Raw genomic sequence first — 19,382 nt, forward strand, 5'->3', positions numbered from 1 at the left:
TTTTTCTTCTATGTCCCACTCTCCCGTGTGGAGGGGGTCCGGTCCGATCCGGTGGCCATGTACTGCTCGCCTGTGTATCGGCTGGGGACATCTCTGCGCTGCTGATCCGCCTCCGCTTGGGATGGTTTCCTGCTGGCTCCGCTGTGAACGGGACTCTCGCTGCTGTGTCTTGGATCCTCTTTGGACTGGACTCTCGCGACTGTGTTGGATCCATTGTGGATTGAACTTTCACAGTATCATGTTAGACCCGCTCGACATCCATTGCTTTCCTCCTCTCTAAGGTTCTCATAGTCATCATTGTCACCGATGTCCCACTGGGTGTGAGTTTTCCTTGCCCTTATGTGGGCCTACCGAGGATGTCGTGGTGGTTTGTGCAGCCCTTTGAGACACTATTGATTTAGGGCTATATAAGTAAACATTGATTGATTGATTGATATTTCTGTCTGTCATTCCGTCGTACATTTTTTTTCCTTCCACGGAACGTTTTTTTTTGTAGAGAATAAATGATGAAAAAAACACTAAATTGAACAGTTTAAAAGAGGAGAAAACACGAAAAAAATTTAAATTTAATTTTGAAACATAGTTTATCTTCAATTTCGACTCTTTGAAATTCAAAATTCTACCGAAAAAAAGAAGAGAAAAACTAGCTGATTCGAATCTTTTTGAAAAAAATTAAAAGAATTTATGAAACATGAGTAATTTTTCCTGATTAAGATTATTTTTTACAATTTTGATGACATGTTTTAAATAGGTTAAAATCCAATCTGCACTTTGTTAGAATATATAACAAATTGGACCAAGCTATATTTCTAACAAAGACAAATCATTATTTCTTCTACATTTTCCACAACAATTTTTTTTAAAGAAATTCAAAAGATTTTGAAATAAGATTTACATTTGATTCTACAGATTTTCTAGATTTGCCAGAATAATTTTTGGGAATTTTAATCATAATAAGTTTGAAGAAATATTTCACAAATATTCGTTGTTGAAAAAACAGAAGCTAAAATGAAGAATTAAATCAAAATGTATTTATTATTCTTTACAATAAAACATTTTTTTTACTTCAACATTGATTCAAATTGTCAGGAAAGAAGAGGAAGGAATTTAAAAGGTAAAAAGGTATACGTGTTTAAAAATCCTAAAATCATTTTTAAGGTTGTATTTTTACAAATAATGCACCAACCACAAAAAACTCCCTTTTTCATGACAAAGAAAAAAAAAAAAAAATTTGTCCCCCGGGCCGCGGGACAAATTATTAAGCGTTGACCGGTCCGCGCATACAAAAAGGTTGGGGACCACTGATCTACGCAACATTTTGACCAAAGAACCACCATTACATGTTATGTAGACCACAAGTAAGCGTTTTACATTTAGAAAACAAATATATAATAATAATATGACTCGGGCTTCACGGTGGCAGAGGGGTTAGTGCGTCTGCCTCACAATACGAAGTTCCTGCAGTCCTGGGTTCAATCCCAGGCCCGGGATCTTTCTGTGTGGAGTTTGCATGTTCTCCCCGTGAATGCGTGGGTTCCCTCCGGGTACTCCGGCTTCCTCCCACTTCCAAAGACATGCACCTGGGGATAGGTTGATTGGCAACACTAAATTGGCCCTAGTGTGTGAATGTGAGTGTGAATGTTGTCTGTCTATCTGTGTTGGCCCTGCGATGAGGTGGCGACTTGTCCAGGGTGTACCCTGCCTTCCGCCCGATTGTAGCTGAGATAGGCGCCAGCGCCCCCCGCGACCCCGAAAGGGAATAAGCGGTAGAAAAATGGATGGATGGATATTCTCTTTTTTCCAGGTGTGGAAAACATCGTATAGATGTGCGTAACAATATAGTCTGTGCCTTGCAAAGACCGTAGTTCTGATTGGATCCTGTTCTGCGGGCTATAGAGCGTTTTCCGTTCGGGCTCCAGTACTCTGGAATGCCCTCCCGGTAACAGTTCGCGATGCCACCTCAGTAGAAGCATTTAAGTCTCACCTTAAAACTCATTTGTATACTCTAGCCTTTAAATAGACTCCCTTTTTAGACCAGTTGATCTGCCGTTTCTTTTCTTTTTCTTCTATGTCCCACTCTCCCGTGTGGAGGGGGTTCGGTCCGATCCGGTGGCCATGTACTGCTCGCCTGTGTATCGGCTGGGGACATCTCTGCGCTGCTGATCCGCCTCCGCTTGGGATGGTTTCCTGCTGGCTCCGCTGTGAACGGGACTCTCGCTGCTGTGTCTTGGATCCGCTTTGGACTGGACTCTCGCGACTGTGTTGGATCCATTGTGGATTGAACTTTCACAGTATCATGTTAGATCCGCTCGGCATCCATTGCCTTCCTCCTCTCCAAGGTTCTCATAGTCATCATTGTCACCGATGTCCCACTGGGTGTGAGTTTTCCTTGCCCTTATGTGGGCCTACCGAGGATGTCGTGGTGGTTTGTGCAGCCCTTTGAGACACTAGTGATTTAGGGCTATATAAGTAAACATTGATTGATTGATTGATATTTCTGTCTGTCATTCCGTCGTACATTTTTTTTCCTTCCACGGAAGTTTTTTTTTTGTAGAGAAAAAATGATGAAAAAAACACTAAATTGAACGGTTTAAAAGAGGAGAAAACACGAAAAAAATTTAAATTTAATTTTGAAACATAGTTTATCTTCAATTTCGACTCTTTAAAATTCAAAATTCTACCGAAAAAAAGAAGAGAAAAACTAGCTGATTCGAATCTTTTTGAAAAAAATTAAAAGAATTTATGAAACATGAGTAATTTTTCCTGATTAAGTTTATTTTTTACAATTTTGATGACATGTTTTAAATAGGTTAAAATCCAATCTGCACTTTGTTAGAATATATAACAAATTGGACCAAGCTATATTTCTAACAAAGACAAACCATTATTTCTTCTACATTGTCCAGAACAATTTTTTTTAAAGAAATTCAAAAGATTTTGAAATAAGATTTAAATTTGATTCTACAGATTTTCTAGATTTGCCAGAATAATTTTTGGGAATTTTAATCATAATAAGTTTGAAGAAATATTTCACAAATATTCGTTGTTGAAAAAACAGAAGCTAAAATTAAGAATTAAATTAAAATGTATTTATTATTCTTTACAATAAAACATTTTTTTACTTCAACATTGATTCAAATTGTCAGGAAAGAAGAGGAAGGAATTTAAAAGCTAAAAAGGTATGTGTTTAAAAATCCTAAAATCATTTTTAAGGTTGTATTTTTTCTCTAAAATTGTCTTTCTGAAAGTTATAAGAAGCAAAGTAAAAAATAAATAAATGAATTTATCCAAACAAGTGAAGACCAAGTCTTTAAAATATTTTCTTGGATTTTCAAATTTGTCTCTCTTAGAATTAAAAATGTCGAGCAAAGCGAGACCAGCTTGCTAGTAAATAAATCAAATTTAAAAAATAGAGGCAGCTCACTGGTAAGTGCTGCTATTTGAGCTATTTTTAGAACAGGCCAGCGGGCGAGGTATCTGGGCACCATGTTGGTGACCACAGGTATAAAGAATAACACAACTTTAAAGTCGTCTTAAAACCAATTCAATTAAGGTTATTGAAGAGCATCTCAACAACTAAATGAACAAGACCTGCACTCCATGAATATATCAAAGCGTACTGTACATTAGACACTGACCTTACGGTGTGTTATTAGTTTAGCTAAAATTAAGCATTTTGTTTTTTTTCAAATGTTGAATGATAAACTACTCAAAGCATCATGTGAAGAAACAAACTAGTTTCATTCTATATTGGCTATAATTACACTGAATGTGTTGGCTACTGTCTCGTTTAAATATATCATCACAGATGCTGGCTTTTGAACTTTGCGTCGATAACAGTCTGGATGGTTCGCTTCCCCTTTGGTCCGGATGACACGATGTTGAATATTTCCAAAAACAATTTGAAATTTGGACTCGTCAGACCACAGAACACTTTTCCACTTTGCATCAGTCCATCTTAGATGATCTCGGGCCCAGAAAAGCCGGCGGCGTTTCTGGATGTTGTTGATAAATTGCTTTTGCTTTGCATAGTAGAGCTTTAACTTGCACTTACAGATGTAGCGACCAACTGTATTTAGTGACAGTGGTTTTCTGAAGTGTTCCTGAGCCCATGTGGTGATATCCTTTAGAGATTGATGTCGGTTTTTGATACAGTGCCGTCTGAGGGATGGAAGGTCACGGACATTCAGTGTTGGTTTCCGGCCGTGCCGCTTATGCGGAGTGATTTCTCCAGATTCTCTGAAACTTTTGATGATATTATGGAGCGTAGATGCTGAAATCCCAAAATTCCTTGCAATTGCACTTTGAGAAACGTTGTTCTTAAACAGTTTGACTATTTGCTCACGCAGTTGTGGACAAAGGGGTGTACCTCGCCCCATCCTTTCTTGTGAAAGACTGGGCATTTTTTGGGAAGCTGTTTTTATAGCCAATCATGGCACCCACCTGTTCCCAATTAGCCTGCACACCTGTGGGATGTTCCAAATAAGTGTTTGATGAGCATTTCCCAACTTTATCAGTATTTATTGCCACCTTTCCCAACTTCTTTGTCACGTGTTGCTGGCATCAAATTCTAAAGTTAATGATTATTTGCAAAAAAAAAATGTTTTATCAGTTTGAACATCAAATATGTGGTTTTTGTAGCATATTCAACTGAAAATGGGTTGAAAATGATTTGCAAATCATTGTATTTCATTTATATTTACATCTAACACAATTCCCCAACTCATATGGAAACGGGGTTTGCAGCATAAATATAGCATTTTTTTCTCTCTCTCTGGCACTCATGGAGGGCGGACACTCCCCTTTCCTCTCCCTTATCTCTCCTGCTGGCTTCTTTGTCTTGTTTTAACTTTTTTGTTGCCTCGTTTTGCACTGCTCTCCAAACCAACATTGGAACTATTTAACTGGCCTCAACCAAAATTGACAAATTCTTGGGTTTAGGGCGGGGGTCAGCAACCCGTGGCTCTTTAATGCCGCCCTAGTGACTCCCTGGAGCATTTTTAAAAAAGGATTGAAAATAGAAAAAATGGTAGTGGGGAAAATAGTTTTTTGTTTTTGTATGTTTTTTGTTTGAGGACAAACATGAGACATTCACCCATTTTTATACCGCTTGTCCCGAGTCAAACCACTCCTTCTTTGTCCCATTTTGTCCACCAAACGTTTTATACTGTGCGTGAATGCACAAAGGTGCGCTTTGTTGATGGTATTGACTTGTTGGAGTGCTAATCAGGCTATTTAAGCGAGCTGTTTGTACATATTGCATCATTATGCGTCATTTAGATGGATAGATGGATAGATATCAGGAGAGTTCCCTCAGGAAAATTAAAATTCCAGCAGCAGAGTACAGAATTGAGATCGAATTTAAACAGTACCAAGTAAATAATGGAGGTATCAATCTATCAATCAATGTTTACTTATATAGCCCTAAATCACTAGTGTCTCAAAGGGCTGCACAAACCACCACGACATCCTCGGTAGGCCCACATAAGGGCAAGGAAAACTCACACCCAGTGGGACGTCGGTGACAATGATGACTATGAGAACCTTGGAGAGGAGGAAAGCAATGGATGTCGAGCGGGTCTAACATGATACTGTGAAAGTTCAATCCACAATGGATCCAACACAGTCGCGAGAATCTAGTCCAAAGCGGATCCAACACAGCAGCGAGAGTCCCGTTCACAGCGGAGCCAGCAGGAAACCATCCCAAGCGGAGGCGGATCAGCAGCGCAGAGATGTCCCCAGCCGATACACAGGCAAGCAGTACATGGCCACCGGATCGGACCGGACCGGTGGCCATGTACTCCACAAGGGAGAGTGGGACATAGAAGAAAAAGAAAAGAAATGGCAGATCAACTGGTCTAAAAAGGGGGTCTATTTAAAGGCTAGAGTATACAAATGAGTTTTAAGCTGAGACTTAAATGCTTCTACTGAGGTGGCATCTCGAACTGTTACCGGGAGGGCATTCCAGAGTACTGGAGCCCGAAATGAAAAAGCTCTATAGCCCGCAGACTTTTTTTGGGCTCTAGGAATCACTAATAAGCCGGAGTCCTTTGAACGCAGATTTCATGCCGGGACATATGGTACAATACAATCGGCAAGATAGGATGGAGCTAGACCGTGTAGTATTTTATACGTAAGTAGTAAAACCTTAAAGTCACATCTTAAGTGCACAGGAAGCCAGTGCAGGTGAGCCAGTACAGGCGTAATGTGATCAAACTTTCTTGTTCTTGTCAAAAGTCTAGCAGCCGCATTTTGTACCAACTGTAATCTTTTAATGCTAGACATGGGGAGACCCGAAAATAATACGTTACAGTAGTCGAGACGAGACGTAACAAACGCATGGATAATGATCTCAGCGTCTTTAGTGGACAGAATGCAGCGAATTTTAGCGATATTACGGAGATGAAAGAAGGCTGTTTTAGTAACGCTTTTAATGTGTGCCTCAAAGGAGAGAGTTGGGTCGAAGATAATACCCAGATTTTTTAATGGAAACAAAATTGAAAAATATTACAATAAGAATAAAAATAAAAAGCAACAATGGGAATAAAAATATAACAGTAAAATAAGAATATAACAAGAGAAACTAGGCAGTAGTGACAATGTTATGAAAAAGTATTGCACTGTTATTGTTTTGCATCCCCTGTCATCCTAGTACCCCCCAGAGAGGAGTTGTACAGTCTAATGGCGTGCGGGACAAAGGAGTTTTTTGGTCTATCATCTACACCGCTAAAACAAAGATGACGGGAAGAAAACGCTGCCGAAGGTGAGCCAGGTAAATAAGACTGTTAGAAAGCGTTTATTTATAAATGGTTGATTTGTATAGATAGATAGATAGATAGTACTTTATTGATTCCTTCAGGTGAGTTCCTTCAGGAAAATTAACATTTAAATTCAGCTCCCTTGCTTCTGCAGCCTTCATCAGAGGTGTCACGTGTCTCTGATGAAGGCTGCAGAAGCAAGGTAGCCCAAACTTGTCAGCTACAACACTTTACCTGACTAGCCTATACAAATCAACCATTTATAAACACACATCAGTAGGCTAAATGAACCTTTTCAAAATGTTAGAAAGCAGCTTGAAAATGATCTGTAAAACATCATCTACGCCAGTGGTCCCCAAACGGTACCGGGCCGCAGAAGAATTTTTAATAAAAATAAAAATAAAAAAATTAAAAATAAAAATTTACTTTTTATTTTTTATTAAATCAACATAAAAAAAACACAATATACACTTACAAATAGTGCACCAACCACAAAAAACTCCCTTTTTCATGACAAAGAAAAAAAAAAAAAATTCTCCCCCGGGCCGCGGGACAAATTATTAAGCGTTGACCGGTCCGCGCATACAAAAAGGTTGGGGACCACTGATCTACGCAACATTTTGACCAAAGAACCACCATTACATGTTATGTAGACCACAAGTAAGCGTTTTACATTTAGAAAACAAATATATAATAATAATATGACTCGGGCTTCACGGTGGTAGAGGGGTTAGTGCGTCTGCCTCACAATACGAAGCTCCTGCAGTCCTGGGTTCAAATCCAGGCTCGGGATCTTTCTGTGTGGAGTTTGCATGTTCTCCCCGTGAATGCGTGGGTTCCCTCCGGGTACTCCGGCTTCCTCCCACTTCCAAAGACATGCACCTGGGGATAGGTTGATTGGCAACACTAAATGGTCCCTAGTGTGTGAATGTGAGTGTGAATGTTGTCTGTCTATCTGTGTTGGCCCTGCGATGAGGTGGCGACTTGTCCAGGGTGTACCCTGCCTTCCGCCCGATTGTAGCTGAGATAGGCGCCAGCGCCCCCCGCGACCCCGAAAGGGAATAAGCGGTAGAAAATGGATGGATGGATATTCTCTTTTTTCCAGGTGTGGAAAACATCGTATAGATGTGCGTAACAATATAGTCTGTGCCTTGCAAAGACCGTAGTTCTGATTGGATCCTGTTCTGCGGGCTATAGAGCGTTTTCCGTTCGGGCTCCAGTACTCTGGAATGCCCTCCCGGTAACAGTTCGAGATGCCACCTCATTAGAAGCATTTAAGTCTCACCTTAAAACTCATTTGTATACTCTAGCCTTTAAATAGACTCCCTTTTTAGACCAGTTGATCTGCTGTTTCTTTTCTTTTTCTTCTATGTCCCACTCTCCCCTGTGGAGGGGGTCCGGTCCGATCCGGTGGCCATGTACTGCTTGCCTGTGTATCGCCTGGGGACATCTCTGCGCTGCTGATCCGCCTCCGCTTGGGATGGTTTCCTGCTGGCTCCGCTGTGAACGGGACTCTCGCTGCTGTGTTGGATCTGCTCTGGACTGGACTCTCGCGACTGTGTTGGATCCATTGTGGATTGAACTTTCACAGTATCATGTTAGACCCGCTCGACATCCATTGCTTTCCTCCTCTCTAAGGTTCTCATAGTCATTATTGTCACAGACGTCCCACTGGGTGTGAGTTTTCCTTGCCCTTATGTGGGCCTACCGAGGATGTCGTGGTGGTTTGTGCAGCCCTTTGAGACACTAGTGATTTAGGGCTATATAAGTAAACATTGATTGATTGATTGATTGATTGATACACTAAACTACTGTGATTGGATTAGATTCCTAACTTGGCCCGCCTGCTTAAGGACACAATTAAATAGGATTGGATTTCGTCTCGTTTTTATTCGTTGACTTAATTTTTGCTTTAGTCAACGTGCATTTGTTTTGAATAGTTATCTTCCTAACTAAGACGAATATTTTTAGTCAACAAAATGTACACGGTATGTAAGATGATGGAGGTGGTGTAGAGGATACAGCTCACCTTCTCTGGCTTGGTGTCCCAACATTCCATCATTAGGCCGTGCAGGAAGTAGAACTGGACCTCCTCCGGCTCGCCCAAATGCGGCCTGACTCCTTTGGAGAGCTTCTTGGAGACGTGGAGCTGATGTCGCCCCAGCGACGGCCGACGCCCCGTCAGCAGCTCGTACAGCACCATGCCGTAAGAGAACATGTCAACCTGCAGCGGCAGACAAGAAGTAAACATTATGAATCCCTTAAAATGGGATACAGCTCGGAAGAGTTTGCAACTTTGGGTGCTTCAACAGCCTTCCTGCCATGTCGGTGTCTCATTAGAGCAAAGACGTGGTCATAGAGTGGAAGCGAGGATGATAAAAAAAAAAAGAGGGAGCAGGCCTGGCCCAGTAGGGTTTCTGGCGCCAGGGTCAATAAAACAATAGGAGGCGTGGCTCCCTGCCCACCCCCCAATGAGAAGTGAGGCTTGTATGAATATTACAAGCCAACATGTGCTTCTGATCAGAAAGGAAGACCCAAAGTCCTCATGAATATTTATTTAGATATACATTTATACATATATACTGTACATACACATATATACACATACAGTATAAACATATATATACACACATAAATACATATATATATGTATACATACGTATACATATATATACATTTGTATACATATATATACACATATACATACAGTATATATACACATATATATATACATACATACATATATATACATATATATATTAACACACAATACATACATATATATATACACAGGCACATATATTCATTTATATATATACACATACATATATACAGTACATACTGTATATATATATATATATATATATATACATACATATATACACACACATATATATATATATATATATACACTTATATATATATATATACACACACACACACACACACATATGTATATATATATATTAACACACAATACATACATATATATATATATACACAGGCACATATATTCATATATATATATATACACACATACATATATACAGTACATACTGTACACACACACATACATACTATATATATATATATATATATATATATATATATATATATATATATATATACATACATATATACACACATATATATATATATATATACACACACACACACATACATACATATATATATATATATATATATATATATATATATATATATATATATCCATCCATTTTCTACCGCTTATTCCCTTTTTGGGGTCGCGGGGGGGGGCGCTGGCGCCTATCTCAGCTACAATCGGGCGGAAGGCGGGGTACACCCTGGACAAGTCGCCACCTCATCACAGGGCCAACACAGATAGACAGACAACATTCACACTCACATTCACACACTAGGGACCATTTAGTGTTGCCAATCAACATATATGTATATATATATATATATATATATATATATTTATAGTTTCGTTATTTTTGTTTTTGTTTTTACACACACTTCTTTCTGTTCAAACAATCATTCCAGTTTATTCCAAGGCGTCGTAACTGGGTTACCTTCTCGTCATAAACGACACCAGGTTGGACCTCGGGAGCCTGGTAGCCTGGCGTGCCCTCCACCCCCAGCACCCCCTCATGAAAGGACTGTCGTGAGATTCCGTAGTCGGACAGCTTGACGTTGACAGGATGCTCTTCCTGGAAGAAGAAACGCTATGAATGATGGGAATAAGGTGTGCGGGGTCACATGATGCAACGTGCGGACCTCCAGGGACCAGACAAGGATGTTGTCAGACTTGAGGTCGCAGAAGATGATGTTCTTCCTGTGGAGGTACGCCAGCCCCGCCGCTATCTGGTAGGCCATCTTGAAAGTGATCATGTGACCTAGGGGCATGTACTTGCAACCTGCAAACAACGCGGGTCTTGTGAGCACGGACGCCGCTTCGGGTGCCGCCCGCCTCGCTGTCATCGTTGATGTCCCTCACCTTGACCTCGCTCCTCCAGAACCAAGTTGAGGCTGCCGAGCGGTGCCAGCTGCAGGGCGAAGCACAGCGGGTGGATGGACACGCCCACTAGGGAGACCACGCACGGGTGCTGCAGCGAGTGTAGCATGCTGGCCTCCTGGCGGAACTCGGAGAAGCAGCGGCACGCGTCGGCCGACTGGATGTGTTTCATCATGGTGCCTGCCGTAGGTCAAAAGTTATCACGTTAGAGATGTGTCGTACGCGAACAAATCAAGTCTTTTAAACGGTTCAAGAGAACCGACTCGCAATTGGGAATCGTTTGGGAGCCGTCTTTTTATGCACATGCAGACCCGACTGGCGACTGGACTAGAAAATTAATCAAAAAAAATATAGTAGCATTAGGTGGTACTTTTTTAATGAAAAAACATATAATTTATTTATGTTATTTTATCTAATATTTTATCCTGAATAATTTTTCTGGTTCATTGTTCTGATATGTAAAGTAGTTCTAGCATATTCAAACAAAATTGTGTATTCACATTTTAATCAGGTACTACACATATATATATATATAAATATATATATATATATATATATATTTGTGTGTGTATATATATATGCACACAGATATATATTATATATATATACACATATATAAACATATATATATATATATATATACACATCGATCCATATATATATATATATACACACATATATACATCTATATATACACATCCATCCATCCATATATATATATATATATGGCCTATACATATATGTGTACATATTCTATTAATATAATGGATATATAATAAATGTATTATATGTATACACATATATTTACATATATATAAAAACATATATACATATATACACATGTACATATACACATCCATCCGCATATATATATATATATATATATATATATATATATATATATATATATATATATATATATATATGTGTACATATTCTATTAATATAATGGATATCATGGATATATAATAAATATAATTGGATATCAAGAGTCTGTGAAAGATCCACTCCTACTTTGTTTACTTCAATGACGACCTCTCTAAAGTTTTGTATCAAGCAGCTAAAATTGAATATTTTTCCCATCATGCACTTGAATGGTTGGAATTTTAAAAGATGCGAGGTGATTGGACAATTTTTTTTTTTTTTATAATATCCACAAAGTTCAGTGAGCAGGTTGTGTTGTGTGCTGGTTGCATGACTAGGGAAGGTTGTTTGGTTTGGGTCATATAAGTGAATTCTGTGCTGTCCCTTCAAAGAGCAATAAATCCCATTTCTACATCACGTGGCAGGAAAATGTCATGCATGTAGGCGTACAATTCAACATGTGCGCGCACCTGTGTTGACCGTCTGCTGCTGGTTCTTCCTGAAGTGGAAACGCTTAATGGCCACCGGCTTGTCCCGGTACCGGGCCCGATAGACGACGGTACCACTGCCGCCCTGCCCGATGATGCTGGCCTCGTCCTCGGAGTATTCCAGCAGGTCCTTCTCCAAGAAGAGTCTAACATGCACACAGAAGCACTTTGAAACCAGCTGACTTAACTTTAGAACTGCTCTTTGACCCAAATGTTTCGATGAGATGTCAGCCAATCCCCTTTTTTGGTCTGAGAGTGAGATGGTACCGTGCAGGGAAGTCGGTCATGAAGAGTTCTGGTACCAGCTCCTGGAGGGGGACGGGCTGCTCCGGGTGTGTAGGACAGACGATGTGCTCCTCCTCCGTGGCAGCCAGCGCACAGTCCTCCATGTTGAAGAGATGGACCCCGCCCCTGTCGGCGACCTGGCCCGCCTGGCCGCCTTGTGGCTCCGTCCGGTTCTGCTGGACCCGCGAGGCGCACATGGGGCACGGGGCGTACTGCTCGATGACCAGGCTGCCGTCGCTCTCGCTGGCTGTCAGAGCTGCAACAATAACAGGAGGAGATAAGCGACATGTTGTCAGCAAACAAAACCTGGCCGCGGTTTACGGTGCACTGACCCGGAAACCACTGCTCGATGAGAGCGTTGACGTGGTCCGTGATGAAGGCCATGGCGGAGAAATCCCTCGTCTCTGACTGGCAGATGATCTTGATGCCGCCGCTCTTCTTCTTCTTCCAGTTTACATCCGATGACTCCACGCTGCAGAGACACGGCAACCTTAGAACTACAGATGTCCGATATTTGCTTTTTTGCCGATACCCCGATATTGTCCAACTCTTAATTACCGATTCCGATGTCAACCGATACCAATACATACAGTCGTGGAATTAAAACATTATTATGCCTAATTTTACTCGATGTAACAAACCACGTAACACAGTTTTTTTCCAAAATAAACCAACTGAAGTTATGGACAAAAATGCCAACATGGCGCTGCCATATTTTTTTATTGAAGTCATAAAGTGCATTATTTTTTTTAATGTGCTTCCAAACAGCAGCTTGGAATTTGGGACATGCTCTCCCTGAGAGAGCATGAGGAGGTTGAGGTAGGCGGGGTTGAGGGGGAGGGGTAGAATGTAGCGGGGTGTGTATATTGTAGCGTCCCGGAAGAGTTAGTGCTGCAAGGGGTTCGGGATATTTGTTCTGTTTTGTTAATGTTGTGTTCCGAAATGTGTTTGTCATTCTTGTTTGGTGTGGGTTCACAGTGTGGCTCATATTTGTAAAAGTGTTGAGCAGGGTTCTCAAACTCAAATAACCTGTGGGCCACTGGATGCAGAAACAGGGTGAGGCTGGGCCGCAAGAAAAGATTTTTCAAAAAAAATCTAACACTTTTTAATGAATTCACCTTCTTTGAATGGCTTTCCCGCCCTAGCAACATACTTGCCAACTCTCGCGATCTTTCCGGGAAACACCCGAATATCAGTGGCCCTCCCGACAATCTCCCGGGGAAATCATTCTCCCGATTTTCACCCGGACAACAATATTAAGTGCGTGCTGTGATGGCACTGCCTTTAGCGTCCTCTATAACTTGCCGTCTCGTCCGCTTTTCCACCATAAATATAGTGTGCGGGCCCAGTCTCATATTCCGGGCTACAATAGGGGGGCAGGGTTGGGGGTGGCGGGGGTGTGTTTTGTAGTCCAAAAGAGCTAGGGCCGCATGGGATTCTGGGCATTTGTTTTGTTGTGTTTATGTTGTGTTACAGTGCGGATGTTCTCCCAAAATGTGTTTGTCATTCTTGTTTGGTGTAGGTTCACAGTGTGGCACATATTTGTAACAGTGTTAAAGTAGTTTATACGGCCACCCTCAGTGTGACATGTATGGCTGTTGATCAACTATGTCTTGCAGTCGCATACTGCGTATACAGAAGCCAAACACAACATGTGGTTGGTCCGGCACGCTGTTTGTACAGGATGTAGAGGACGTCAAAGGCAGTGCCTCCACGGTGCCCCTTAAATTATTGTTTTGGTGAAATTCGGGAGAATGATTACCCCTGGAGGGGCACTAAAAACTGGGAGTCTCCTGGAAAAATCGAGGGTATGCAAGTATGTAAAGCGCCATTCATATAAAACTCGCGGGCCGCACCAACATTTAATTTTCACATCAAGGTCCGGGCCGCAAAATAATGTCTCGCGGGCCGCGTGTTTGAGACCCCTGGTGTTAAGGATGTTTACATGGCCACCCTCAGTGGGACCTGTATGGCTGTTGCATTCACTTGTGTGTTTGTTAAAAGCCGTAGATATTTTGTGATTGGGCCGTCAAACAAAGGCAGTGGCTTTAAGGTTTATTGGCGCTTTGTACTCCCCACATCCGTGTACCATTCCGTACAGCTGCGTTTTAAAAAGTCATGAATTTTACTTTTGGAAACAGATACCGATAATTTCTGATATTGCATTTTAAAGCATTTATCGGCCGATAATACAGGCAGTCTGATAATTTCGGGCATCTCTACTTAGGACCCTTCGGTCCTAGCTCCCTTCCTTGTTCCTACTAGGGAACAATTTCCCTTGATCACATTACACCTGTACTGGCTCACCTGCACTGGCTTCCTGTGCACTTAAGATGTGACTTTAAGGTTTTACTACTTACGTATAAAATACTACACGGTCTAGCTCCATCCTATCTTGCCGATTGTATTGTACCATATGTCCCGGCAAGAAATCTGCGTTCAAAGGACTCCGGCTTATTAGTGATTCCCAAAGCCCAAAAAAAGTCTGCGGGCTATAGAGCGTTTTCATTTCGGGCTCCAGTACTCTGGAATGCCCTCCCGGTAAAAGTTTGAGATGCCACCACAGTAGAAGCATTTAAGTCTCACCTTAAAACTCATTTGTATACTCTAGCCTTTAAATAGACTCCCTTTTTAGACCAGTTGATCTGCCGTTTCTTTTCTTTTTCTCCTATGTCCCACTCTCCCTTGTGGAGGGGGTCCGGTCCGATCCGGTGGCCATGTACTGCTTGCCTGTGTATCGGCTGGGGACATCTCTGCGCTGCTGATCCGCCTCCGCTTGGGATGGTTTCCTGCTGGCTCTGCTGTGAACGGGACTCTCGCTGTTGTGTTGGATCCGCTTTGGACTGGACTCTTGCGACTGTGTTGGATCCATTATGGATTGAACTTTCACAGTATCATGTTAGACCCGCTCGACATCCATTGCTTTCCTCCTCTCCAAGGTTCTCATAGTCATCATTGTCACCGACGTCCCACTGGGTGTGAGTTTTCCTTGCCCTTATGTGGGCCTACCGAGGATGTCGTGGTGGTTTGTGCAGCCCTTTGAGACACTAGTGATTTAGGGCTATATAAGTAAACATTGATTGATTGATTGATTGATTCCCTTGTGGATCAATAAAGTTTGTCTAAGTCTAAGTCTAGTTTGACCATGTTGGCCCTGGACCAACACACAACTCTGACCTCAGGTAACCGCCATCGAAGGTGACGAGCAGCCCCTCCTTCCAGTAGACGGTCTGATTCCGTCGGACCCTGAAGGTGCTGCAGCGGTTCCTCTGCTGGCTTCCCCCGAAGCTGTAGATGACGGAGGTCCGGCTGCAGCGAGTCCGTCCGTTCCGTTTGGGCTCAAAGGACTGCAAAGGACACCACATGTCAGGTTCCGGAGAGAGAAGGAGAGCGCGCCGGTACAGTACCTGCAGGTCCATCTCGGTGAGGCTGATGAGCATCCTGGCGATGAAACGCTCCCAGAAGCCGGCAGGAACGAAGCTCATCTTGAAGAGCCGCTGGAGCATGTTGGCGCTCTGCGGCTGGAAGCAGTGAACGTCCGTGGCGGGCTTGGGGGGCAGGAGGTGGGGCAACAGGTAGCTGAGGAGGAGCAAAAACTCTCTAAGTCAGCATTTAAAACAGGGCTGTCCAAACTTTTTTTTCCAGTGAGAGCCTTGTATAACTTGGTACTTGACTAGAGATGTCCGATGTTGACGACTGCAGCTTGATGACCTCATTAAACCGCCGCGAGCGTAGCATAATAACAACAAGAGTGTGTTGTTGCCGGTGCTGTAGCCGCGGCTAACAAGCCAGCTCGCTCGGTGACTGACCAACATGTCTATGGTTTGGGATTATTTTAAAGGCCTACTGAAATGAGATTTTCTTATTTAAACGGGGATAGCAGGTCCATTCTATGTGTCATACTTGATCATTTTGCGATATTGCCATATTTTTGCTGAAAGGATTTAGTAGAGAACATCGACGATAAAGTTCGCAACTTTTTGTCGCTAATAAAAATCAATCAATGTTTACTTATATAGCCCTAAATCACTAGTGTCTCAAAGGGCTGCACAAACCACTACGACATCCTCGGTAGGCCCACATAAGGGCAAGGAAAACTCACACCCAGTGGGACGCCGGTGACAATGATGACTATGAGAACATGATACTGTGATACTGATGACTATGAGAACATATGAGAACATGATACTGTGAAAGTTCAATCCATAATGGATCCAACACAGTCGCGAGAGTCCAGTCCAAAGCGGATCCAACACAGCAGCGAGAGTCCCGTTCACAGTGGAGCCAGCAGGAAACCATCCCAAGCGGAGGCGGATCAGCAGCGCAGAGATGTCCCCAGCCGATACACAGGCAAGCAGTACATGGCCACCGGATCGGACCGGACTCCCTCCACAAAGGAGAGTGGGACATAGAAGAAAAAGAAAAGAAACGGCAGATCAACTGGTCTAAAAAGGGAGTCTATTTAAAGGCTAGAGTATACAAATGAGTTTTAAGGTGAGACTTAAATGCTTAAAAGCCTTGCCTTTACCGGAAGTTGCAGACGATGTGCGTGTGACGTCACGGGTTGTAGGCCTGCTCACATCTGAACATTGTTTACAATGTGAGCCATCAGCAGTAGGAGCAATTCGGACCGAGAAAGCGACAATTTCCCCATTAATTTGAGCGAGGATGAAAGATTCGTGGATGACGATATTGATAGTAAAGGACCATAAAAAACTTTTTTTTTAAAGTTAAAAAAAAAAAAAAAAATGTGAGAGCAATTCAGATGTTTTTAGACACATTTACTAGGATAATTCTGGAAAATCCCTTATCTGCTATTGTGTTGCTAGTGTTTTAGTGAGATAAAATAGTACCTGATAGTCGGAGGGGTGTGGCCACGGGTGTCTTGACGCCAGAGTCTCTGAGGGAAGTCACGCTGATCTCCGGTAAGAGGCGACTTTTTACCACAATTTTCTCACCGAAAACTGCCGGTAGACATGTAGTCGGGATCCATGTTCGCTTGACTGCTCTGTTCCATAGTAAAGCTTCACCTCCGGGAATTTTAAACAAGGAAACACCGGCTGTGTTTGTGTTGCTAAAGGCTAAAGCTTCCCAACTCCATCTTTCTACTTTGACTTCTCCAATATTAATTGAACAAATTGCAAAAGATTCAGCAACACAGATGTCCAGAATACTGTGTAATCATGCGATTAAAGCAGACTACTTATAGCTTGGATCGGGCTGGAAAATAATGTCCGTTACAACCCGAGACGTCAAACGCACGCGTCATCATTCCGCGACATTTTCAACACGACACTTTGCGGGAAATTTAAAATTGCAATTTAGTAAACTAAAAAGGCCGTATTGGCATGTGTTGCAATGTTAATATTTCATCATTGATATATAAACTATCAGACTGCGTGGTGGGTAGTAGTGGCTTTCAGTAGGTCTTTAAAGTGTGTCTGACGGATTAAAAAACTGGCAATTTGCAATGACTGCAAAAAATTGGTTATGCGAGGAGGAACCAAGACGTCTTCCTTTACATGTAAACAAACTGTTGCGTCACAGTCCACACTATGGCGAGTTCAAGAACCACCAAAATTAGTAGGACAAAACGATGTTCACCAAACACTCAGTAGAAGCATTTAAGTCTCATCTTAAAACTCATCTGTATACTCTAGCCTTTAAATAGACCTCCTTTTTAGACCAATTGATCTGCCGCTTCTTTTCTTTCTCCTATGTCCCCCCCTCCCTTGTGGAGGGGGTCCGGTCCGATGACCATGGATGAAGTACTGGCTGTCCAGAGTCGAGACCCAGGATGGACCGCTCGTCGGGACCCAGGATGGACCGCTCGCCTGTATCGGTTGGGGACATCTCTACGCTGCTGATCCGCTTGAGATGGTTTCCTGTGGACGGGACTCTCACTGCTGTCTTGGAGCCACTATGGATTGAACTTTCACAGTATCATGTTAGACCCGCTCGACATCCATTGCTTTCGGTCCCCTAGAGGGGGGGGGGGGGGGTTGCCCACATCTGAGGTCCTCTCCAAGGTTTCTCATAGTCAGCATTGTCACTGGCGTCCCACTGGATGTGAATTCTCCCTGCCCACTGGGTGTGAGTTTTCCTTGCCCTTTTGTGGGTTCTTCCGAGGATGTTGTAGTCGTAATGATTTGTGCAGTCCTTTGAGACATTTGTGATTTGGGGCTATATAAATAAACATTGATTGATTGATTGACTCTCATTGGTAAAGCATAATCGCAAACATATTAAACAGTGGGCTTTCCAACAACGGGGAAGGTTTGTGTCATGTTTGTCCTCAAACAAAAAACACACTAAAACAAAACAATTATTTTTGCCTAGAGATGGCAGACCGATATTATCGGCCAATAAATGCTTTAAATGTGACATCGGAAATTATCGGTATCGGTTTCAAAAAGTACAATTAAAGACTTTTTCAAATATTGTTGTACGGAGCGGTACATATCCGGTAAAACACAGATATAAACCCTAGTCTTTGATTGATTGATTGATTGATTGATTGAAACTTGTATTAGTAGATTAAACAGTACAGTACATATTCCATGCAATTGCCACTAAATGGTAACACCCGAATAAGTTCTTCAACTTGTTTAATCGATTCATGGTAAGTCAGCAGCCCCTCCCCTCTCATACACACAACACAGGAGTTGACGACTGTAGCATGAGAGGTTTACTGGCGACCCATGATGACCTCATCAAACCGCCGCGAGCGCAGCATAACAACGACAAGACTGTGTTGTTGCAGGTGCTGTAGCCGTGGCTAACAAGCGAGCTCACTCGGTGACTGACTAACGACACCATGTCTACGGTTTGGGATTATTTTAAAGTGTGTCTGACGGATTAAAAAACTGGCAATTTTGCAATGACTGCAAAAAGTTGGTTATGCGAGGAGGAACCAAGACGTCTTGCTTTAATACGAGCAATTTGATCTCTCACCTCTTTAAGAATCATAATGAGATACACGATGAA

At 42.2% G+C, this 19,382-nt stretch overlaps 1 protein-coding gene across 3 annotated transcripts in view; it reads right to left on the minus strand.

Moving 5' to 3' along the window:
• Positions 1-19,382, minus strand: part of lrrk1 (leucine-rich repeat kinase 1) — a 111,456-nt gene that overhangs the window by 14,102 nt on the left and 77,972 nt on the right. For all 3 annotated transcript variants that reach the window (XM_061893125.1, XM_061893119.1, XM_061893111.1), the window contains exons 22-30: positions 15,803-15,974; positions 15,573-15,742; positions 12,728-12,867; positions 12,378-12,651; positions 12,093-12,256; positions 10,741-10,938; positions 10,521-10,660; positions 10,316-10,453; positions 8,788-8,982 (exon numbers count right to left, since the gene is read on the minus strand). In XM_061893125.1, coding sequence (XP_061749109.1) covers positions 8,788-8,982; positions 10,316-10,453; positions 10,521-10,660; positions 10,741-10,938; positions 12,093-12,256; positions 12,378-12,651; positions 12,728-12,867; positions 15,573-15,742; positions 15,803-15,974 — 1,591 coding nt within the window. The remainder of the gene's footprint in view (positions 1-8,787; positions 8,983-10,315; positions 10,454-10,520; positions 10,661-10,740; positions 10,939-12,092; positions 12,257-12,377; positions 12,652-12,727; positions 12,868-15,572; positions 15,743-15,802; positions 15,975-19,382) is intronic.

The sequence above is a fragment of the Nerophis ophidion genome, linkage group LG02 (assembly GCF_033978795.1).
Source record: "Nerophis ophidion isolate RoL-2023_Sa linkage group LG02, RoL_Noph_v1.0, whole genome shotgun sequence".
Taxonomy (NCBI): Eukaryota; Metazoa; Chordata; class Actinopteri; order Syngnathiformes; family Syngnathidae; genus Nerophis; species Nerophis ophidion.